Source organism: Dendropsophus ebraccatus, chromosome 1 (genome assembly GCF_027789765.1).
Source record: "Dendropsophus ebraccatus isolate aDenEbr1 chromosome 1, aDenEbr1.pat, whole genome shotgun sequence".
Taxonomy (NCBI): domain Eukaryota; kingdom Metazoa; phylum Chordata; class Amphibia; order Anura; family Hylidae; genus Dendropsophus; species Dendropsophus ebraccatus.
The window spans coordinates 146,109,909-146,135,593 of NC_091454.1; the positions used below are offsets into that span (position 1 = coordinate 146,109,909).

Here is a 25,685-nt window from a genome sequence, read left to right on the forward strand (position 1 = left end):
GACATCACACCCTGCCCCCTGTCTGCATCATCAGCCTGATCTCAGCAAACACACACAATGTGAGACAGAGGCATGGAAGATTTTTCTCCTAAGGTGGGATAGCAGAAGGAGCAGGAGACAATGTGAATTGACACACGGGCCATTTTTCTTCACTTCCTGGATTTCTATCAGCTACCAGTGTGGCAGAACCGTACAGATACGGTAATACATTGTATAGACACATCTATATAACTTTTAATGTACTTTTAATTGAAAAACAGTTTTCCTTATAAGGAGTTCCCCTTTCAGCCTCTTAACATTAATGGCCTATCAATGCAAAAACAATGGTCCCTATAGTTGAGGGTACTCTGTCCGTTTACATGTGCTGTATATTGCTTCCCTTGAATAGAACATAATAACATCCTATTCTTCCCTAGCTACCTCCAGATGGCACAAGTCTTCTCTTTGCAGGCTTGTATACATCTGATGCAGGTACGTTGTCAATGAAGACAATGATCGGCAGTGATAACTGGGGTACAATGCCCCATAGAAACAACTAATGGTGTGTTTACACAGATTATCTGACAGATCCTTGAAGCCAAAGCCAGGAACATCCCTTCCTTGTTTTGGCTGCAAAAAATAGATAAAGCTAATCTATTAGCTGTCTGTTGGTGTAGTGGGGCCCTAAGATTCCTCCACTACAAGACTCAGATAATGTGTGTAAGCGCACCATTAGGCAGCCTCCAGGTCCATGTGCCGCACACATGTAACATCCGATCTCCTCTGCTGTCTATATAAGGGCAGAGAGATCGCATAGCAACCAGACCTAAAATGTACACGGGGAAGCCTGACCAGCAGGTGGCGCACGTCCTTCTACCGTGCACGTAGCGCTCTCTATGGTACGCTGACGTCTCAGACCACGCCTCCTTTTACCCTTGTGTGTCCGTGCTCCTGTGCCGGCCCCCTGCCTGAGCGTGAGCGTGTAGTGTGCGCGTGCCTCATTCTTCCGGTCCGGATCCGCAGCCGCCACCTCTCCCGTGTCCTTACACACCGCTGAGCTGCCGCCATGTTGGGACCTGCTCTCCGGCGCTGCTTGTCCTCCGGCCTCCGCAGCCTTCCCCGCTGCCGCCCTCAGCCAGCCTGCTCCCAAGGTGAGCTGCCAAGCGCTTCGCCATTGTGTCCTTGACGTGTGAGAGAGCGCGAGCAGGGAGGGCAGCGAGGACTCCCCCACCATAGCCGGCTTGTCAGTGTAGGGGCTCCATGCGGGATGGAAGGAGGTGGTGACGCGGTGTCCAGTCTCCAGCACCATCCCCCGTATAACCTGCATGTGCGGACTGTATGTATAATGCACGGCAGGGCTGAGTGTGGGACGTGAGCGCAGGAGAGCAGCTGATGGAGCTCTACACCCAGGAAGGTCACATTGACTGCTGTGTATACAGGGCACTGACTATGGCCGCCACACTGACTGCTGTGCATACAGGGCACTGACTATGGCCGCCACGCTGACTGCTGTGCATACAGGGCACTGACTATGGCTGCCACACTGACTGCTGTGCATACAGGGCACTGACTATGGCTGCCACACTGACTGCTGTGCATACAGGGCACTGACTATGGCTGCCACACTGACTGCTGTGCATACAGGGCACTGACTATGGCTGCCACACTGACTGCTGTGCATACAGGGCACTGACTATGGCCGCCACACTGACTGCTGTGTATACAGGGAAGGGCACTGACTATGGCCGCCACACTGACTGCTGTGCATACAGGGCACTGACTGGCCGCCACACTGACTGCTGTGCATACAGGGCACTGACCATGGCCGCCACACTGACTGCTGTGCATACAGGGCACTGACTCTGGCCGCCACACTGACTGCTGTGCATACAGGGCACTGACTCTGGCCGCCACACTGACTGCTGTGCATACAGGGCACTGACTATGGCTGCCACACTGACTGCTGTGTATACAGGGCACTGACTATGGCTGCCACACTGACTGCTGTGTATACAGGGAAGGGCACTGAATATGGCTGCCACACTGACTGCTGTGCATACAGGGCACTGACTGGCCGCCACACTGACTGCTGTGCATACAGGGCACTGACTATGGCCGCCACACTGACTGCTGTGCATACAGGGCACTGACTATGGCCGCCACACTGACTGCTGTGCATACAGGGCACTGACTATGGCTGCCACACTGACTGCTGTGTATACAGGGCACTGACTATGGCTGCCACACTGACTGCTGTGCATACAGGGCACTATGGCCGCCACACTGACTGCTGTGCATACAGGGCACTGACTGGCCGCCACACTGACTGCTGTGCATACAGGGCACTGACCATGGCCGCCACACTGACTGCTGTGCATACAGGGCACTGACTCTGGCCGCCACACTGACTGCTGTGCATACAGGGCACTGACTGCTGTGTATACAGGGCACTGACTATGGCTGCCACACTGACTGCTGTGTATACAGGGAAGGGCACTGAATATGGCTGCCACACTGACTGCTGTGTATACAGGGCACTGACTATGGCTGCCACACTGACTGCTGTGTATACAGGGAAGGGCACTGACTATGGCTGCCACACTGACTGCTGTGTATACAGGGCACTGACTATGGCTGCCACACTGACTGCTGTGTATACAGGGAAGGGCACTGACTATGGCCGCCACACTGACTGCTGTGTATACAGGGAAGGGCACTGACTATGGCCACCACACTGACTGCTGTGTATACAGGGAAGGGCACTGACTATGGCCGCCACACTGACTGCTGTGTATACAAGGCACTGACTATGGCTGCCACACTGACTGCTGTGTATACAGGGAAGGGCACTGACTATGGCCTCCACACTGACTGCTGTGTATACAGGGAAGGGCACTGACTATGGCCGCCACACTGACTGCTGTGTATACAGGGAAGGGCACTGACTATGGCCTCCACACTGACTGCTGTGTATACAGGGAAGGGCACTGACTATGGCCGCCACACTGACTGCTGTGTTTACAGGGCACTGACTATGGCCGCCACACTGACTGCTGTGCATACAGGGCACTGACTATGGCCGCCACACTGACTGCTGTGCATACAGGGCACTGACTATGGCCGCCACACTGACTGCTGTGCATACAGGGCACTGACTATGGCCGCCACACTGACTGCTGTGCATACAGGGCACTGACTATGGCCGCCACACTGACTGCTGTGCATACAGGGCACTGACTATGGCCGCCACACTGACTGCTGTGCATACAGGGCACTGACTATGGCCGCCACACTGACTGCTGTGCATACAGGGCACTGACTATGGCCGCCACACTGACTGCTGTGCATACAGGGCACTGACTATGGCCGCCACACTGACTGCTGTGCATACAGGGCACTGACTATGGCCGCCACACTGACTGCTGTGCATACAGGGCACTGACTATGGCCGCCACACTGACTGCTGTGCATACAGGGCACTGACTATGGCCGCCACACTGACTGCTGTGCATACAGGGCACTGACTATGGCCGCCACACTGACTGCTGTGCATACAGGGCACTGACTATGGCCGCCACACTGACTGCTGTGCATACAGGGCACTGACCATGGCCGCCACACTGACTGCTGTGCATACAGGGCACTGACCATGGCCGCCACACTGACTGCTGTGCATACAGGGCACTGACTATGGCCGCCACACTGACTGCTGTGCATACAGGGCACTGACTATGGCCGCCACACTGACTGCTGTGCATACAGGGCACTGACTATGGCCGCCACACTGACTGCTGTGCATACAGGGCACTGACTATGGCCGCCACACTGACTGCTGTGCATACAGGGCACTGACTATGGCCGCCACACTGACTGCTGTGCATACAGGGCACTGACTATGGCCGCCACACTGACTGCTGTGCATACAGGGCACTGACTATGGCCGCCACACTGACTGCTGTGCATACAGGGCACTGACTATGGCCGCCACACTGACTGCTGTGCATACAGGGCACTGACTATGGCCGCCACACTGACTGCTGTGCATACAGGGCACTGACTATGGCCGCCACACTGACTGCTGTGCATACAGGGCACTGACTATGGCCGCCACACTGACTGCTGTGCATACAGGGCACTGACTATGGCCGCCACACTGACTGCTGTGCATACAGGGCACTGACTATGGCCGCCACACTGACTGCTGTGCATACAGGGCACTGACTATGGCCGCCACACTGACTGCTGTGCATACAGGGCACTGACTATGGCCGCCACACTGACTGCTGTGCATACAGGGCACTGACTATGGCCGCCACACTGACTGCTGTGCATACAGGGCACTGACTATGGCCGCCACACTGACTGCTGTGCATACAGGGCACTGACCATGGCCGCCACACTGACTGCTGTGCATACAGGGCACTGACCATGCCTGCCACACTGACTGCTGTGCATACAGGGCACTGACTATGGCCGCCACACTGACTGCTGTGTTTACAGGGCACTGACTATGGCCGCCACACTGACTGCTGTGCATACAGGGCACTGACTATGGCCGCCACACTGACTGCTGTGTTTACAGGGCACTGACCATGGCCGCCACACTGACTGCTGTGCATACAGGGCACTGACCATGGCCGCCACACTGACTGCTGTGCATACAGGGCACTGACTATGGCCGCCACACTGACTGCTGTGCATACAGGGCACTGACTATGGCCGCCACACTGACTGCTGTGCATACAGGGCACTGACTATGGCCGCCACACTGACTGCTGTGCATACAGGGCACTGACTATGGCCGCCACACTGACTGCTGTGCATACAGGGCACTGACCATGCCTGCCACACTGACTGCTGTGCATACAGGGCACTGACTATGGCCGCCACACTGACTGCTGTGTTTACAGGGCACTGACTATGGCCGCCACACTGACTGCTGTGCATACAGGGCACTGACTATGGCCGCCACACTGACTGCTGTGCATACAGGGCACTGACCATGCCTGCTTCTTCTACATGACATTATCATGGACTTTCAGTGTGTTTTCTGCAGTAGATTTATGTATATGCTTGCTTTCTGTCTGTTCTGTGTAGTGTGTACGAGGCTTGGTTATCACACCACAGCCCTTCCTGATGGAGCCGATCTTCTGGATTATTCCACAATTTTCATCATATTTTTCTATCTGCTGTGATATAAGCCGAGGGTATAGCGCCACCTGACAGGTCTGGTAATGGCGATCACATAGTTTTCTATCTGCTGGGATATAAGCCGAGGGTATAGCTCCACCTGACAGCTCTGGTAATGGCGATCACATAGTTTTCTATCTGCTGTGATATAAGCCGAAGTTATAGCTCCACCTGACAGGTCTGGTAATGGCGATCACATAGTTTTCTATCTGCTGGGATATAAGCCGAGGTTATAGCGCCACCTGACAGCTCTGGTAATGGCGATCACATAGTTTTCTATCTGTTGGGATATAAGCCGAGGTTATAGCGCCACCTGACAGCTCTGGTAATGGCGACCACACTGTAAAGATCAGGCAGACAGGTTCTTATTATGTAAAAAAAAGAAAAGCAGCAAAAAGTTAGCGTGCAAACAAGTTTTCCATTCTTTCTTTTTTTAACTCTGCTTTATTAAGGCTATATATCAATAATAACATCGAAGTTTTCCATTTTTATCTCCATCACCTCTGTTTCCTGTAGTAAGTAATGGAGTGACGACCCTGCAGCATTGGAGACCGCACTGCAGCTGTAACACAACCTGACTGTGTGTTCAACCGCCTTGAGTTTTTTGTGTTCTGTTTTTCCCATTGACTTCCCCTTGCCGTTACACTAGCTGTCCCCCCTCCCCATACTGTCCGGGAGCTGACTGCTTTGTCCTTCAGTACACAGAGAAATGCTTCCTCCCTCTTTCTAGGTTACATCTGGTTCTCATGGCTTGCTTAGAGCAATGCACTTAGTGGCCTTTAAAACTATATAGGCTTATGGCCTTTACATGTGTTCTGATAAATCATTACCTCAGCTGTATAGTATGTTTAGAATAAGATCAGCCATCAGACCCACAGCCATCCTCTGACCTCTGGCTTCTCTTCATTTAATATTCCATCTTGATCTCCCTAGTACAGATTATATGTACCATACATATTACACAAATCCCACATAATTCATTTAATGGCGACTTTCATACTGTCATGCTTCTATATGGAATTTACACACAAACAGCTTACCACATGCTATAATTATTGGGATATATTGCCACGTAGCAGACTTGCTGTGGATTTTCTTTCTTGATTTGTAAATAGAAACTCCACAGTGAAGTCTACAGTAGAATGAGATTTATACACATTGCAGTACATTTAATGCCCAAACTGACCCGTGGTTTGGTGCAGATTATCGCGTCTGCATCACATCAGTTTATTTTCATGACTTTATTTTAATTTTATTATACTGCAGATCACTTGCGACGTGTAGCAAAAAGCATTTTACACAGAGCAATAATCTGTCAAATCAGGCCAATTGGGAGATTATCTCTGTGTAATAAAGACAGCGATGAGCTGAGGAACCAATCATTGGCCGATAGTTGTCCTTTAAACATGTTTAAAAACCCTCAGCCATGCATTGCTACATGTAATAGCGATGCACGGCCGACAGCTTGTACTAGGGTAAAGAAGGATAACCAAGGTTATTCTTATCTGTCTAGGTAATGGGTCTCTTTGAATGATGATCGTCCACCAAAAAAGGTCTTTTAGGTTAGTGAGGGTTCAAAAAAGCCAGCCCTCCCACCTGGTTGGGGTATAATCAGGCATTGGCTGTGCTGCCATCACTTCACTGTTAAGGTACTATTACACGGAACGATAATCGGCCCGATTCGGCCGATTATCGCTCCATGTAATAAATACTACAATCAGCCGATGACAACCATCATCTGCTGATCGTTGATATAGGTTTGGACCTATTTTCGTCGGGCGCCGACCGTGCATTGCTACGTGTAATAGCGGTGCGCGGCCGACGACTGACTATATACATTACCTATGCAAGTTCCAGGGCTGCTGCTGTGGTCTTCTCCACGGGTCCCGCTCGCTCTAGCTTCAGAGTGGCCTGTCATCTGACGGGCCGCCCGGCCAATCATAGGCCGCGGCGGTTCCGGCCTGTGATTGGCTGAGCGGCCTGTCAGCTGACAGGCCACTCTAAAGTTAGAGCGAGCGGGACCTGTGGAGAAGAACACCGCAGCAGTAGCCCTGGAACGTGGATAGGTAATGTATGTAGTTTAAGCAAGGGCTGCAAGGACATTGGTAACGATGTCCCTGCAGCCCTTGTTTAACGATTATCGGGCCGTGTAATAGGCCCAGTAAACTAGCGACGATCTAGCAGATAGCTGCTCGTTTACAGGTATTAATGGGCCCCCATCGGCCCGTGTAATACCACCCTTACACCTCCTGCTAGTTCATTTGTTCTTCTAAATGCTATACTATTTGTATTAGCCTTGCCTTATTGAAATGAACTTGGTAGTCTGCCCCGGCAATCTAATAATGATGGCCTATCCCGAGGAGATGCAGATGCTTTGTAGAACTATGGAAGATGTAGCAATAAACTAAAACAGAAGTAAGACGCATCCAGAAACTCTAATGTATATACGAACATTTTGTAGCTGCCTAGTAAAAGGCTTGTCAACATGGATCGCCTTGCCGTCATACAGCACAAGTTTTTTTTTCTATAACCCAGCAGTGCTGTTAAGAGGTTGTGCACAGAGACAAAGTACATGTGGAGCACTATTTCCAATACATTCATTACCAGGACCCTGAGATCTGCCAATTCTATTTTGTATCTTTGAACCTCTATGTCTACAGGTCCCTCTTGCCTGATCTCTTCAGTGATAATTTTCTCTTTTCTTGACCATGTGTATTTATCACTTTCTCCTACAGTTGCAGTTGCTGCTCGTTGCTATTCTCAAGCCAAACATGAGTCAGATGAAGAGTTTGATGCCCGTTGGGTGACCTACTTCAACAAGCCCGATATTGATGCCTGGGAGCTCCGAAAAGGTAACCGGTAGAGCGCTGTTTCTTAGAACTCTGCATTGTGCCATTCCTCTCTTACTACTTCTGGAAATATATTACTAAAATAACTGATCACCTAGGTGTTACTATCCTCCTTAAAATGTAAAGTAGCCTTCTCAGTAAAGTGTATGTGTAATGGCTAGAAGAAATGTTACACCCTGTTGTGCTTTTATTAATGTATTGGACTGAGGAACAATACAGAATTCTGTTATTGGGAATACAGGTACATACTAAGACAGACTGGTTAATAGAATTGTGGAAACATAATAACTAGTGTATAGCAGTTGTCATGTACTCAGTAAATACTGAAAACCGCTGAGCTTTGCAATAAACTTTGATACCTTGGGTAAGTCTTGTAAAACTGCAGCTACTGTCTGCTAGGTACATTTTACTTTGATGGTTGTAAAATTGTCCCAGTGGGAAGGTTGAAGTATTGTAAATCTTCAGTGGAGAGGTTGTAGGTGTTAAATCACACTGCTTTGGAGGCTCCATTAGGAATGTCTGTTGCAGATTTCATCAAACGTGGTGATAAAAAAAAAAAAAACTTTCTTAGGGCACCAGTTATGTTACAATTGCAGTTCATTCTACAGGCAGTATGTTATAGGGCAGTAGGAGCCGAGAAAACAGATTCACCGTTTGTGGGAAATATTCCAGGATAAATTGTCATTTATTCAAGTAAATCTCTGCTCCTTTTGGGCAATTCGGCAAGACTGCTACATGCAGTTGTTACTACTGCAGGTTATATATTTACATTTGGTAATGGTTAGTAGTTATTGGGGCCTCTTACTGACTGTGCAGAATCAGTTTACCATTTAGCCTGTAGCAGGGTTACTTGACGTGCCATGCAGTGTTTAATCTTCTATCCTGTAGAGTAAAATGCTCATTACACTGCACAATAAATCATGCCCCATAAAGCCAAACGGTGTCATAACTGCGTAGAAAAGTTGTAGTATTCCTCAATAATAATCATGTGAAACTTTAAAGCCATAACATGCTTTTCCTTTTTCACCCAGGTGTGAACACTCTCATCGGTTATGACTTAGTTCCAGAACCAAAAATCCTTGATGCTGCCTTGCGCGCTTGCAGACGGTTAAATGACTTTGCAAGTACTGTCCGTATTTTGGAAGCAGTGAAGGTGAGTGGAATACATTGGTGCCAAGAGGATTAGATAGATATTTGTATTATTGCATTAGAAAATGTATTGCATTTTTCTGAGTTATTATAAGGGTGGACTCACACATGCTAAGTTCACAGCAGATTTCTCTCTGCAAGTTTCTCAGTGAAATCGGCTGAAATACAGAGCACTATTAGTCTTGTAGCAGATTTCATTCTCTGCAAAAATGTAGTGTCATTGCCTTGTTTACCTACTTAGCCGCTGTGATGTTAAAAATAATAAAAAGCCTATCTTAGGCTCCGTTCACACTACGGAATTGGCGCCAAGATTCCGTGTGGAAACACCCCCCAGACTCTGCGCCGAATCCTGCCTTTAATCTCTTTGAACAGGCTCTCTGCGCCTCTCCGCTCAATCGGCATATTCATTGCAGGGGGGTTTCCACATGGAATCTCTTCGCCGATTCCGTAGTGTGAACAGGGCCTTACCTGTCTGCCTTCTGCTTGAGGTTCCGGGTGACAGCCCACTCACCCAATCATTATGCTGTCCTACCTAAGCCAGTTATTGGCCAAGCAAGCTGTCATTGAGTGGGAAACAGGAGACTCAAGCAGAAGCATGCACAGACAGGTAAAGATGAGCTATTTATATTTTTACAGCAGCTAAGTAGTTAAACAAGGCTATCCCACTATATTCTTGCAGGGGAATGAAAATCCAGTGCAAGAATGGAGGGCCATAGACTTTAATAATGCTCTATATTGCAGCTGATTTCACTGGGAATCTCGCAGCCTGAAATCCGCTGCAAACGCTGTGTGAATCCACTCATAGAAGTTATTGGAATACTCCAGACAGTTTTAAAAAGATTTTGCCCAGTTCTTGACTTGAGGCAGGGTGTGTTACCCTTTGGGGTCTCATTTATCAAAAGACAGTTTGTTTCCCATAGCAACCAATTACAAAGCAACTTTTATTTCTTAAACTGCTGTAGTAAAACTGTGGTTGCAATGGAAGACTTTTTTTTTTTTTAAAGACCGTTTTAATCTGGCCCATTGATTTTTTTTTTTTACCAGTTTTTGGGTCGCTGCACCCTGCATTGCCCCTTAAAGGAGAAGTCCGGCCAAAATTAATTTTTGATATGTTGTTACTTATGAAAAGTTATACAAATTTCTAATGTACATTAATTATGGGAAATGCACATATACTGCTATTTCCCTTAATTTAGTAGATCAGGAAGTGTTAGAAATATCTCTGAAGAAGTGACGTCACGACCCAGGGTGTAATTCCTATGGAGTGTCCAGCAGGGGGCGCTCTCTATATAGAAGTCTATGGGACTTTATTGTTTCTATGGGTTTCTATGTAATGTAATGTAATGTAGTGTACAGTGCTTTATTGAATGAATACATCTATGGAATACTTTGGGGAGCAAGTGTCCTTGCTCCCCAAAGTATTGCATAAATGTATTCATTCAATACACAGTAAGCCCGCCGATCCGACGCATTTCCGCCAAATTTCCGCCGATCCGGACCATATACATTGAACTACAGCTCCCATCATCTGCTTATAGTATGAACAGGTGATGGGAGCTGTAGTTGGGTAATGGATATCACATGCCGCCGGGCGCAGGGGGAGCCGCTCAGTACACAGGAGCGCTCCCCCCTCCTCCTCCTTCCGTGATAACTTCCGCCTATACCAATGCTGACTCCCTGCCTGGCCGCCGCTCTCCGCTCACATATACCGGCTCCCGGCATCAGCGCGGACACCAGGATGCATCGGGAGCCGGTATGTATGGGGGGGAGAGCGGAGAGCGGCGGCCAGGCAGGGACTCAGCATTGGTATAGGCGGAAGTTATCACGGAAGGAGGAGGAGGAGGGGGAGAGCTCCTGTGTACTGAGCGGCTCCCCCCTGCGCCCGGCGGCATGTGATATCCATTACCCAGCTACAGCTCCCATAACCTATTCATACTAGAAGCAGATGATGGGAGCTGTAGTTCAATGTATATGGTCCGGATCGGCGGGAATGCGGCGGATCAGCGTGTGGCGGATCGGCGGAAATGCGGCGGATCGGCGGGCTTACTGTGTATTGAATGAATACATTTATGCAATACTTTGGGGAGCAAGGACACTTGCTCCCCAAAGTATTCCATAGATGTATTCATTCAATAAAGCACTGTACACTACATTACATTACATTACATAGAAACCCATAGAAACAATAAAGTCCCATAGACTTCTATATAGAGAGCGCCCCCTGCTGGACACTCCATAGGAATTACACCCTGGGTCGTGACGTCACTTCTTCAGAGATATTTCTAACACTTCCTGATCTACTAAATTAAGGGAAATAGCTCTATATGTGCATTTCCCATAATTAATGTACATTAGAAATTTGTATAACTTTTCATAAGTAACAACATATCAAAAATTAATTTTGGCCGGACTTCTCCTTTAAGGTTTTGCACAGACATAGCACTACAAAAAAAGATGCTTTAAAGCTGTATATCACAGTGTTTATCAGCTCATCAGGTCAATATTCTTTGTAATAGAGCCTGCGATAAGCTGATAAACAAGCAAACACTTGTCTGTTGCTGATCAAGTGGTTTTTAATCAGTTTACTACTGTCATTAAAAAGAAGCTTTTTACATGTCAAAAGTTTTGGACAGTTGGGGTTCCAGTGCCATGACCCCCACCCATCTCTAGATCTAGCTGAGAGAAGCATGTAGCTTTGCATTTTAGCTGTGCACTTGCAGTCATTGCAGGAAACTGGCCCCATCATACATGTCTATGGATAGTTTGAGCGGTGAACCATGTGGTGTTTCTTATGGCTATATCTAGAGATCAGACCTTGACTGATAAACTTTGACGTGTCAAAATGTGTTTATTTTTTAACACTAACGTTTTAAAGAGGATTTGTTGGTTTTGGGCATTACATAAACACACATTTAAATTATACCCACCACTGTAATGATATCCCCTCCACTCTGTGTCAAGCTCCACTAGATTTAACAGGGCCATGTCACAGAGGGGAGTGGATATTGTCACACTGGGGACGCTGGGCCCATCTCGGCGCACAAGACTAAAAATAGCGCGGGAACCGGGTAGCGGTTTGAAAAAAGGACTGCATCAACATGATCCCAGTGCCGTCACCTTCCGGGTAATATAAAAAAAAATAAAAAATACAGAGCAGCAGATTTCTCTTTGACATAGGGACTTAATTTGGTCAGATTTACTGCACTGTGTGATCTCCGTTCCTAGGAGGGACCATCTGAAAGAGCCAGTCTGATTCTATGCATTATCTAAACTATAAATGGAGCCTTGTGCTCAAATCCATCTATGGTTGGGCTTTAGAGTATAATGGGAGATTAGTTCACCTATTCTAAAATCTACAAAATTAAATTGCAAACATAATAAATGAATTTGCCAATACAGTCTAATAGACGAGAAGTCAGCAGAGTGCAAATTAGACAAATTCCCTAATCTAAATATTTTATTGCCTAAATAAAGTTCCCTGTGTTATGCAGCCTAGCTGCTGACTTTTCTATTATCCCAAAAATGTCAGCAAAACTAGTGGGAAAAAAAGTAACATCAAAGGTAATTTCCAGCAAATGATGCTATAAAGTGTATATCAGTACAAAATGCAGTGTATGAACGCAGTAGTGGTAATGTGAGTAGTGACATTGTACTCACATAATAACTAAACCATAACAATATCTTCTCTTTATCTTTGAACCACAAGAAACAATAATTTAGTGACTTGCCTGCATTTTTTTTTTCTTTAGGATAAAGCTGGACCCCATAAGGAAATTTATCCCTATGTCATTCAAGAACTCAGACCGACTTTAGATGAGCTTGGTATTTCCACCCCAGAAGAGCTGGGCTTGGATAAAGCATGAAAAGGTATGTTGTAACACATTTAGGCTATGTTCCCACACTGTAGCTTTGCTCAGTATTTTGGTTCCAAAATACTGAACAAACACTGTGGGAACATAGCCTTAGCCAAAATGTGTTTCCCCCCATAGCAACAACTCAGTGTAATCTAATTTGAGAAATATTGAGTAGCTTACTAAGCTGAAAAGGCAAAGGTTGGTTGCATGTGACAAGCAGAGTGGCATGGTACCTGAATTTCAGTGGTATGAGATGCCTTAATACAGACCTAGAGGAAGAGAAGTGGGGAACCATATCAATACAATCATGCTGATTTGGTTTTCTTTAACTATGTTTGCTGTTAGGGAGCTTGGCTGGAAATACTGCCTGTACTGTACAAATGTTCAAAACTTTAGGAAATAGGCCCTGTGTTGGCTGGTGAGGTGGTTGATGGGGTATGTTCACTGAGTAAAACAGGCAGAATTCCGCATACTCCGCTCAGAATCCCGCCTGTCTGTGTGTCAATGGGATGGCTCGCACGCTGGCTTCCCATTGACATACTGAGGCAGGCAGATTCCACCTGTTTTACACAGTGTGAACATACCCATATAGTGTGTAGTGCAGAACTTTTCTAGAAGTCTATATATTTTAATTTTTTTACTGCATTTGATTCTTCTTCTTAATACCTTTTGTTTTTCTTCCCACAGATTATCCATCCAAATGTTTTATCAATGCTACTTGATTGTACACAGCCATCCAGAAATACAAAGATGTTAACATATTACCTATATTTGGGAAAAATACAGCACTGTTCTTTTATTGAGTCCTAATCTGTGTAATATTATGTTGGACCTAATAAAGGGATGTTGTTTGATCTCGTTGAATTACTGCATTGTTTTTATTTATTGGAATTGCAATTACTTGTTAGATCTACCTATAGATGTGTTCTGCAATGCATACACGCTCGGTCCATTGCCATAAAGTGGAGAATCTCTGAAAGATTTGTGGGCCTTTAGCTACTATTTGGTTAAGTAGCTTAGTGACTAGTCATAATATACAGTACTGACTTTAAAGGGGTTGTCCAGCGGAAATTTTTTTTCTTTCAAATCAACTGATCTCAAAAAGTTACATAGATTTGTAATTTACTTCTATTAAAAAATCTTCTTCCCATACTTATTAGCTGCTGTATGTCATACAGGAAATGTTTTATTTTCAGTCTGACACAGTGCTCTCTGCTGACATCTCTGGCCGAGACAGGGACATTGTCTCGGTTTTCTATAAATCCCCATAGAAAACCTCTCCTGCTCTGGACAGTTCCTATCTCGGCCAGAGATATCAGCAGAAAGCGCTGTGTCGGAATGATATATTGTTTGGAAAAATCTATTTGATCATTTTAAGATTGCTTAACCTCTTAACGACGCATGACTGGTATACCCGTCATGCGGCCGTTAAGAGTAAACAGAGAGGGCTCCCGGCGTGAGCCCTCTCTGTGCAGCGCGCGGTCCTCGGTTGCTAAGTGCAGCCAGGGACCGCGTGTATTAGCCGGCGCGGCCGGCTAATTAACTATTCAAATGCTGCTGTCAAAGCTGACAGCTGCATTTGAATAGCAGCTGTGCCCCCTCTCCCTGGTGTCCAGTGGGGGATCTGATGGATCATTGCTCTATTATATACACTGGATTGATCTCAATGGGAGATCAGTTCTGTGTATATAGAAGTCCCCCAGGGGGCTTCATATTACTGTAAGGGAAAGTAAAAAAAAGTGTTTTTATTAATAAAAAATCCCCTCCACTAATAAGTCTGAATCACCCCCCTTTTCCCATTTTACAAATAAAAATAAATAAATAAACATGTTTTTTATCACTGCGTGCGTAATCTCCCGAACTATTAATTAATCACATTCTTGATCTCGCACGGTAAACGGTGTAAGCGCAAAAAAATCCCAAAGTGCAGAATTGCGCATTTTTGGTCGCATCAAATCCAGAAAAAATGTAATATAAAGCGATCAAAAAGTCACATATGCGCAATCAAGGTACCGATAGAAAACACATCATGGCGGAAAAAAATGACACCTGACACAGCCCCATAGACCAAAGGATAAAAGCGCTATAAGCCTGGGAATGGAGCGATTTTAAGGAACGTATATTTGTTTACAATGGTTTTAATTTTTTTACAGGCCATCAGATACAATAAAAGTTATACATGTTACATATCGTTTTAATCGTAATGACTTGAGGAACATATATAACAACTAAGTTTTTCCATAGGACACACGGCGTAAAAATGAAGCCCCCCCCCCCCCAAAAGAAAAATAATTGCGTTTTTTTTTCTATTTCACTGCGCATTCTGGTTTCGCAGCATATTTTATGGAAAAATTCAGCCTGTCATTGCGAAGTACAATTAGTGACGCAAAAAATAAGGGCTCATGTGGGTCTGTAGGTGTAAAATGCAAGTGCTATGGCCTTTTAAGCACATGGAGGAAAAAACTAAAGTTAGCACGGTCCCTAAGCCCATCTCACACACGGGTTGAATCAGTGAAAGACTGTTTACATGAAGCGATCTGCAACTTTTTAGCCAACGACGATTTGAACATGTTGAAAGGTCAAAATGAACAATTTCTCCTCGTTGTTTGCTGTGTTTACACGAGCTGATTATCGCTCAAATGTGATCGTTATTGCGAAAATTTAAACAATAATTGTTCCGTGTAAACACCATAACTGGTATAGACCTGACAGATTCTATTTAAGTCTATTGAATACAAGCCCTGTGTGATTCTTTAGTGGTAAACCACTCCGTGTTACTAACACCACAAGAGTACCTGTGATCAGCAAGTAAGGCTAATTCCAATTTTGCAGTGTCCATCCAGGGGCACTCCAGTATACTTTAACCCTTAGGCGACCCTGGACGTACCCGTACGTCCAGGGCCGCCTCCCCACGTTCAGAGCGGGGCCGCGATCTGAACCGCCGCAATCCCGGGTGCCGCGTGTAGCCCGGGATTGCGGCTATTAGCGGGCACGGTCCAATCGCCATGCCCGCTAATCAGGTAATCGGAGGCAGCTGTCAAAGATAACCGCTGCCTCCGATTACCAGCTGCAGCACTTCCCTGGTGTCTAGTGGGTGAGATCTCTCCTCCGGGACGTTGTCCTGAAGGAGCGATCTCTGTACCTGATGCTGGCCGGGGACCTCTCCAAGATGGCGCCGTCCCCGGCTCGGCACTCGTTTGTTTTCGGCTGCAGCAGCCGAAAGCAAACGAGTGCCGATCTCATTGATCTTTGCTGTATAACTTATACAGCAGATATCTCAATGAGAGATCAAAGTGCATATACTAGAAGTCCCCCTCCCCTAATAAGTCTGAATCACCCCCCTTTTCCCAGGTTATAAATAAAAATAAACAAATAAATAAATAAACATGTTTGGTATCGCCGCGTGCGTAGTCGCCCGAACTATTAATTAATCACATTACTGATCTCACACAGTAAACGGCATAAGCGCAAAAAAAAATCCCAAAGTGCAAAATTGTGCATTTTTGGTCGCATCAAATCCAGAAAAATTGTAATAAAAAGCGATCAAAAAGTCGCATATGCGCAATCCAGGTACCGATAGAAAGAACACATCATGGTGCAAAAAATGACACCTCATACAGCCAATGGAGCGATTTTAAGTGACATATATTTGTTAACAATGGTTTGAATTTTTTACAGGCCATCAGCGACATAAAGGCAAAGAGGAAGGACCGCGCTCAAGTAAACCAAAATGTACTGTACATATAGTGGGTAAAAGTTCCACTTACTTCACGTGGGGGATAGATAACCAGTATCTTATCCACCTCCAAGAAGGCCGATATTCGTATAAACCAGGGTAGGTGCGGTGGAGGAAGCCACAGGTCATAAGTGTTAGGTATTTTAATAGACGACGCGTTTCAGTGGCATGGCGGCCACCTTTCTCAAGTCACAGATAACCAAAGGTTGCGAAGTATAGCGATCTTTTTCTAAAAGTGTCCTTATCACAGACAGAACAGTGAAAGATGATACCAGTAACAGAGCAGGTACCACTGTTCACAATAGCTGAAACTCACAACTCTGCCACCCCCTGCCTGTAGAATGACCTCTGCACAGGTCACAAAGCATGCCAATATAATGCTCTCATTTAGCGCCAAGGTCAGTGCTTTGAACTGTACTGGCAAGACCTATTGTTCATCACAGCTGTCACTTCGCTACAGTCTACTTTATAAACTCACTTCAATTGATGGTTCCATCTTCCGCTGTGTGGAATCACCCACCTGAGCCACATAATTCTTTCCCAGTATAGGTTGCACATTTCACCTGCCTGGGACACAGGATTGAATGGCCCACAGGCTCTAATAGGACAGGCATTAGAGGGAAAAGGTCCTGCCATAATGGAGCTTTATTTTTTGTTACAGTGTTTATGTCCTGTGGTCTAAATCAGTGCTTCTCAAACTGTGAGGCGCCCCCTAGTTGCTGGTGAGGCGCGGCTTGGGAGGCAGTTCTCACAAAAGTGACCATACGTTGCACAGTCCTTTCCCTGACTGCAGCCATCTCTGATTTAGAAACATTATTCACTCATTTTGTACTTATTTTATGTTATACAGAGATTAGGAGACAAATGGAGGGTAAACTGAGCAATAGTTTTTATATAGTTGCATGGACTTCTACCACAGATGGTGAGGCCCCAGCATCCTCTTGGTCAGTCTGGTGAGGCCCAGGCATCATTTTGTCTGTTTGGTGAGGCTCCAGTAGAAAAAGTTTGAGAAGCTTTGGTCTAAATGATATAACACTTACACTGACTTTTTTTTTTTTTTCCAAAATTGCCAAGGAGAGGGTGGGTAAACAAAACATGTGCTTACCTCCCTGGCTCCAGCACTGTGGATTGCTGTCCTCCACTGCGGTTCCTGGTCTCTGGCGCTTCTAGGTCTCAGTGGGATCGGGGACGTTACATGTCGGGGCACACAGCCAGTCTGCGGCAGAGCGGGATTGAAACGTCAAGTCTAAGATCCTACTCAGGCCTAGATGTCTGAGTCTGGAATTGGGGAGGTAAGCGCATGTTTCGTTCACCCGCATCCTTGTCAATTTTGAAAAAAGTCTGTGCACTGACTTTTCCTTTAAGGGTACTTTCACACATACCAGATCGCAGCGGATTTCACACTGCCATTCCCAGTACTGTCATTTTGTATGGGTTTACATACTCGCAGTGGATTTTACATTCTGCTGCGAGTATGTAAAGCCCCTTTCCACTTGACCCAGAGCTGGCTGGCTAATGTGTTAAGCAAGCTGCAGCGCGGCTAGGTATCAGGCTCCCAGCTCCCTGACGTCCTGCTCAGTGCACTAATTGGCTGAGTAGAATTCAAGGGAGCTGCGGCAAGGTAACATATTTAGCCTGGCAGCTCTGGGTTAAGTGGGAAGGGGCTTCACATACAGCATATGTAAACCCATAGAAAATTACATTACCGGAAATTGCTGCGGAACTCGCAGCATAATCTGTTGTGAATTCTTTCCATACTTATCTTTTCACTTTTCTTCCCTCAGTTTTAAATATGCTGAAGACACAGAAAACTGCTTGTGAGCTGTTAACTCATCTCTGCTCTGATCTTCCTCCTCCCTTCCTAGACCGCTCATGTAAACAGCGTCCCTTGCCTGCTGTCACTGCATTCTGTAATGCAGGGAGGGTTCATCTGAGGTCAAATTGCTGCAGGTGACCTCAATATGATTAACCCTCTCTGCATTACAGAGTGCAGAAAAAAATAGCCATGGACACTATACAAGAGCTGTCTTAGAAGGAAGGCGGTTCGGAGTGGAGACTGAGTGAAAAGCCCAGCAGCAGGCTCAGAACTGGGGTGAATTGTTAGTCTCCAGGAGGGAGGATAATTGAACATGTATTTTAGCTGAGTGGAATAACCAATTATTGGAACTTTTTAGTCTGACCATGCTGAATATTTCCAATGCTACAATTGGTAATAGTATATCCCCCCCCCCTTCTTACTTTCTGCAAAAACATTCAATAAAATGTTTTGGGGAAAGAAATCTAACCATTATTGTGAATAGGTTCTGGGCCAGTCTATTGTGCCTATGTGCATGGGGCTTGCTGTAAAGCATATTTCTAAATGCTGTTAAAAAAACATTCATGCAACATGGCTACCCTCGTAATAATGTAGAAAAATGAAATAAAGGTTATAATAGAAACTAGAAACATATTGGGGGGGGGGGAACTAAGTTTCCGCATATGGTATCCTCAGTATCTAAAATAAAAAAAAATCTAGGCAATACCTTCACAATATAATGTAAAGAGAACTAAACAGCCATAAACATTGTTGCCAGTGAACGGGAAACAGATTCTGTGATGTGACAGCTCTAAGATCTTTATAATGTTATGTGAAAGCCTGTAGGGTATGTACTGACCATAAGTAATAGGGAAGGAAACAGGCAGTCACATGATTATCAGCTAGTTCACAAATCACACTAAGCCGCATCATAGATCCTGAACTCTGACCCCTACTGGTATAATGTGATATTACAGGTTTCTATACTGATGACTGTCAGGCAGAGGAGAAATCATCAGTCAAATATGTAAATACATACATACACACAACATCCAGTGCTGTCTTAGGGTTAATTAACACAGGTAATAAGAAAAACACCAGCTCACCAAAACCGCCAGTTCATCAGAACTCATTGTGCATTTGGGTTATAAAAGCACTATTTTTGCTGTAATTTTAGTGAAATAGCTTTAGAATGGTGCTTTTTTAATGCAAATTTGCACTTCCCTGCAAAATAGAAGAAACATTACAAAAAATGCAATAAAAACGGCATGTGTGAACAGCCTAAAACTAACTTTATTGGGTCAAATGAGAAATTCATGGGTAAAACTACAAGGTGCAGCATGCAATTATGACATTGTGCTTTATTCTTTACAGAGATTGCCTTGAGAACAAGAAATGATATATGAACTTTATGCTGTGGTCAGTGCAAGTATGGTGACATAAAATTTACAAGAGTTTTTTGTTTTATTACTTTATAAACATTAGCGTCAAAATGGAGCAGGAAAAAAAGACCAGTAGGAGGCCTTGGGTAGGTGGGGCTCGGAGCAGTGGGGGGGATCAGTAAGCTGAGTATATTGTTTGTTATTTTACAACACTCTCAGAACTTGAAAAAAGTAAAAATGACTGAATAAAATCCCTGCACAAAACCTACAGTTGCCACTGGGGGAGCGCTCTCTCTTGCTTTTTCCTCCGTGTCTATAGGGCCATAGTGCTTGCTTTTTTTTCACCTACAGACCCATATGACCCCTTTTTTTGCGACACTAATTGTAATTTGCAATGGCAGCCTTAATTTTTGCTTAAAGTACGCTGCAAAACCAGAAAAAAATTAAATATGAGGTGAAATTGAAAATTTTTTTTAATTTGGGGGGGTTTTGTGTTTACGCCGTTTGCCTTAGGGTAAAGCTGACTTGTTATGCGTGTTCCTCAAGACAGTACAATTACAATGATATGTAACTTAAGTAACTTTTATTTAATTAATGGCTTCTAAAAAACTAAAACCTTTTTTAAAAAATGTTCCCTAAAATTTCTCTATAATCATGCTTATAGCGCTTTTATCCTTTGGTCTATGGGGCTGTGTGAGGTGTCATTTTTTACGCCATGATCTGTACTTTCCATCGTACCTTGATTGCGCATATGCAACTGTTTGATCGATTTTTATTACAATTTTTCTTGATTTGATGCGACCAAAAATGCGCAATTCTGCACTTTTTGCCATTTACCGTGAGAGATCAGGAATTAAATAAATTATTGGTTCGGGTGATTACGCACGCGGTGATACAAAACATGTTTATTTATTTCTTTATTTATAAAATGGGGAAAGGGGGTGATTCAAACTTTTATTAGTTGAGGGGATTTTTTATTAATAAACATTTATATATTTTTTTTTTTTACACTTATACTAGAAGCCCCCCTGGGGGACTTCTAGTATATGCACACTGATCTCTCATAGAGATCTATGCAGTATAGTTATACTGCATAGATCCAAGGCTGCTGCATCTGAATGCAATAGAATGGCGAGTAGGGATAAGCGTCATTACGGCACAGATCCCGGCCGCGTGCGGATGCAGGGATCGCCCCTCTGCGACTACATCGCGGTGGGGGGGGGGTGGCGATCTGGAGATTAATCCGTGACAGCTATTAGCTGCTGATAGCAGTGGGGAGCCACCAGGTATAGAAAGGGCTTGAGTCTCTATACCTCCTTCACGACATAATGACGTACAGGTACATCATGTGCTGTTACGGGGTTAATCACTGAATTCAAGTGTTTAAGTGGTGAATAAAATCAAGACCCCACCAATGCGGTCTGTCTTTAACAACGTTTGTAAAAGATTTTAGAAATTGTCGGCAGAAAAGGACCACTTGGCACATCTAGTCTGCCATTATACTGTATTGTTTCCTTCTATATTATGTTAGGATAGATATATGTTTATCCCAGGCGTGTTTCAAGGGAAACTGCCAGCAGGTTAGACAAATCTGTAGCTCCCTAATGCACAGGAGACGCCGAGGATGAAGGTATGCCTCTTACCTTTATCCTCGGCACCTTTTCAGTGCACTTTGTCGTTTACCCCACTGTCTGGTGAGACTGTTAGGAGCACTGCCCCTCCCATAGCGCCAATCCGACCCACTCCATTGATTATAATTAGTAAGAGGCCGGCCGAGGGCGGATCGGTGCCATGGGGGCAGGACACTGCCTTGAAGCCCCGCCCAGGTGACACTGTCCACCTATAAAAAGAAGCCATAGTAAAGGGGGGGGGGGGTGACAGTATCACTTTGAGAAAGCAGGAGGAAAAGAAGGAAGTTATAGCTGAGGGAAACCCTAGGATGCTAGATAGCAGAGAGGTGACACCTAGACCCGATAGTTGTGAATGTCATCAGCACAGAGCACATGAATGAACCCATTAGACTCTATGATTTGCCGCAGGCCCAACGTATAGCTGGAGCTCAGCTTTCATATCTCATATTGCTCTGGGAAAATGAAACCCGAGCTGTGATTGGTTGTTATGAGCAACAATAAGAATCTTAATAAAAGACAGAGCAATCCATCTACCGCACTGTATTGTATGTAAGTGGTAAGTTCTCATCTATCATGTGTGGTGCATGGACAACCTTCTCTATTGCAGCTTTGATGTAGTGTCAGCAGAATTTACAGAAAGCTGCACAAAACTACACACAATCACAATGAAAACTTACACAATAAACTATTTAGAAAGTAAAAAGTGATAGTCGTAATGAGCAAAAGGTAATAACTTGCCTGTAAGACTGTCCATAAATATAAGGGATCATGCTGCTGCACAATGACCAGGGACCACCCCTCACACACACTGACCAGGGAGCGCACCTCACACACACTGACCGGGGAGCGCACCTCACACACACTGACCAGGGAGCGCACCTCACACACACTGACCAGGGAGCACCCCTCACACACACTGACCGGGGAGCGCACCTCACACACACTGACCAGGGAGCACCCCTCACACACACTGACCGGGGAGCACCCCTCACACACACTTACCAGGGAGCGCACCTCACATACACTGACCAGGGAGCGCACCTCACACACACTGACCAGGGAGCACCCCTCACACACACTGACCAGGGAGCACCCCTCACACACACTGACCAGGGAGCGCACCTCACACACACACTGACCAGGGAGCACCCCTCACACACACTGACCGGGGAGCACCCCTCACACACACTTACCAGGGAGCGCACCTCACATACACTGACCAGGGAGCGCACCTCACACACACTGACCAGGGAGCACCCCTCACACACACTGACCAGGGAGCACCCCTCACACACACTGACCAGGGAGCGCACCTCACACACACACTGACCAGGGAGCACCCCTCACACACACTGACCAGGGAGCACCCCTCACACACACTGACCGGGGAGCACCCCTCACACACACTTACCAGGGAGCGCACCTCACATACACTGACCAGGGAGCATCCCTCACACACAGTGACCAGGGAGCGCACCTCACACACACTAACCAGGGAGCGTACCTCACACACACTGACCAGGGAGCGCACCTAACACACACTGACCAGGGAGCATCCCTCACACACACTGACCAGGGAGCATCCCTCACACACACTGATCGGGGAGGGCACCTCACACACACTGACCGGGGAGCACACCTCACACACATTGACCAGGGAGCGCACCTCACACACACTGACCGGGTAGCGCACCTCACACACACTGACCGGGGAGCGCACCTCACACACACTGACCGGGGAGCGCACCTCACACACACCGAATTTACAGAAAGCTGCACAAAACTACACACAATCACAATGAAAACTTACACAATAAACTATTTAGAAAGTAAAAAGTGATAGTCGTAATGAGCAAAAGGTAATAACTTGCCTGTAAGACTGTCCATAAATATAAGGGATCATGCTGCTGCACAATGACCAGGGACCACCCCTCACACACACTGACCAGGGAGCGCACCTCACACACACTGACCGGGGAGCGCACCTCACACACACTGACCAGGGAGCACCCCTCACACACACTGACCGGGGAGCGCACCTCACACACACTGACCAGGGAGCACCCCTCACACACACTGACCGGGGAGCACCCCTCACACACACTTACCAGGGAGCGCACCTCACATACACTGACCAGGGAGCACCCCTCACACACACTGACCAGGGAGCGCACCTCACACACACTGACCAGGGAGCACCCCTCACACACACTGACCAGGGAGCACCCCTCACACACACTGACCAGGGAGCGCACCTCACACACACACTGACCAGGGAGCACCCCTCACACACACTGACCAGGGAGCACCCCTCACACACACTGACCGGGGAGCACCCCTCACACACACTTACCAGGGAGCGCACCTCACATACACTGACCAGGGAGCATCCCTCACACACACTGACCAGGGAGCGCACCTCACACACACTGACCGGGGAGCACCCCTCACACACACTGACCGGGGAGCGCACCTCACACACAGTGACCAGGGAGCGCACCTCACACACACTAACCAGGGAGCGTACCTCACACACACTGACCAGGGAGCGCACCTAACACACACTGACCAGGGAGCATCCCTCACACACACTGACCAGGGAGCATCCCTCACACACACTGATCGGGGAGGGCACCTCACACACACTGACCGGGGAGCACACCTCACACACATTGACCAGGGAGCGCACCTCACACACACTGACCGGGTAGCGCACCTCACACACACTGACCGGGGAGCGCACCTCACACACACTGACCGGGGAGCGCACCTCACACACACTGACCGGGGAGCGCACCTCACACACACTGACCGGGGATCGCACCTCACACACACTGACCGGGGATCGCACCTCACACACTGACCGGGGAGCATCCCTCACACACACTGACCGGGGAGCGCACCTCACACATAGGGCCGGCTCCAGGTTTTTGTGGGCCCTTGGGCGACAGAGCCTCGGCGGGCCCCTTTGAGGAGCAAATCATGGAGAGACAGGCGAGGAAAGATTTGCAGCAGAAGAAACATGCTGCATATCTTTCTCCTCCTGTATCTCCTGATCTCTGTAGTAGTCAGGACCCAATGACAGGATTTTATATATATATATATATATATATATATATATATATATATACACACACACACACAGAGCAGGAGCTGTATGCAGAACAAGCAGCCCAGCATGTTATATATATATCTACTTTGGGGGAATATTTTAAAAAGATGCAAAAGATGCGACGTTTCGACCTCCTCACGAGGTCATTATCAAGCATAGTGGGAGTGTCCAAGTGATGTCATTTTATAGCCAACAGCTTTGCATAATTAGTGGCGTCATAGATACATTTGCATATAAAAACAAAATACAAAATACAATATAACACACAATATGGTAAAGTGCATAAGTGGAATAGCTGGACCTAATACATTAAGGTCACAGAAATAGTGTATATCTGTGTGATCAGGGTGAAGAGAAAGTGCTCTGTGCATAGACTTGATAATATAAATTCATGGAGTATATAAGGGGTTAAGAGGAGGTCTGGGGCACTCACCGCAGCTGGTAAGACATGTAAGGAGAAACCACGAGGAGCATAGATAATGGAGAGCGGTGTCTTGGCATAGCGTGAGGCAGATGGCACTGCGCACGCGCCGACAAAGGAGCCGCCCCCCGGTGTGATGATGCGTTGTGGGAGGGTGTATGGCGGCCGCGTCATGGCTCAGCGTGATGCAGAGTGAACTGCGCATGCGCTGGCCTCAGGCCGGCCCACAGTGCAAGAATACGTAAATGAAAAGTTTGTTTATCATCACTATGGCAACTGGAATAGCCATACAGGTGCGCAATGGGGGAGTCCATGAAAGAAAGAAGACGGGCACCGGAGCAGAAGGAGAAACGGGGTCCCACGTTGGTAAACGGACTCGAGCTCCAAACTGGACTTGTGAGGACCTGATGTTGCTCTTGCCGTCGCCCCCGTTCGCTACAAGCCTGTAGCAGACCGGAACGAAACCATAGTAGTCGCCCTTTACTCCACAGCTCCAAGTAGTGATGCCCCAATATTAGAGAGAGTAATGAACTAAGTGCTCCTGTGTGTCGATATGTAGTATAATGGATGAGTGACCCCATAGCCTC

The 25,685-nt window shown here is 46.6% G+C and overlaps 1 protein-coding gene across 1 annotated transcript; it reads left to right on the forward strand.

The window, feature by feature from the left end:
* The first annotated feature begins 917 nt into the window (after positions 1-917).
* COX5A (cytochrome c oxidase subunit 5A) lies at positions 918-13,885 on the forward strand. The gene is made up of 5 exons (XM_069956429.1): positions 918-1,130; positions 7,905-8,021; positions 9,050-9,171; positions 12,917-13,034; positions 13,709-13,885. Exons 1-4 carry the CDS (start codon positions 1,046-1,048, stop codon positions 13,028-13,030), a joined length of 438 nt encoding a protein of 145 aa, XP_069812530.1. The 5' UTR covers positions 918-1,045; the 3' UTR covers positions 13,031-13,034; positions 13,709-13,885.
* Positions 13,886-25,685: the final 11,800 nt, after the last annotated feature.

Bases quoted from the DNA above. Each gene is read 5' to 3' on its own strand.
- COX5A (XM_069956429.1), top strand. From the start codon at position 1,046: ATGTTGGGACCTGCTCTCCGGCGCTGCTTGTCCTCCGGCCTCCGCAGC. The intron at 1,131-7,904 runs GTGAGCTGCCAA...TTTCTCCTACAG, and splicing joins TCAGCCAGCCTGCTCCCAAG to TTGCAGTTGCTGCTCGTTGC. The intron at 9,172-12,916 runs GTGAGTGGAATA...TTTTTTCTTTAG, and splicing joins GTATTTTGGAAGCAGTGAAG to GATAAAGCTGGACCCCATAA.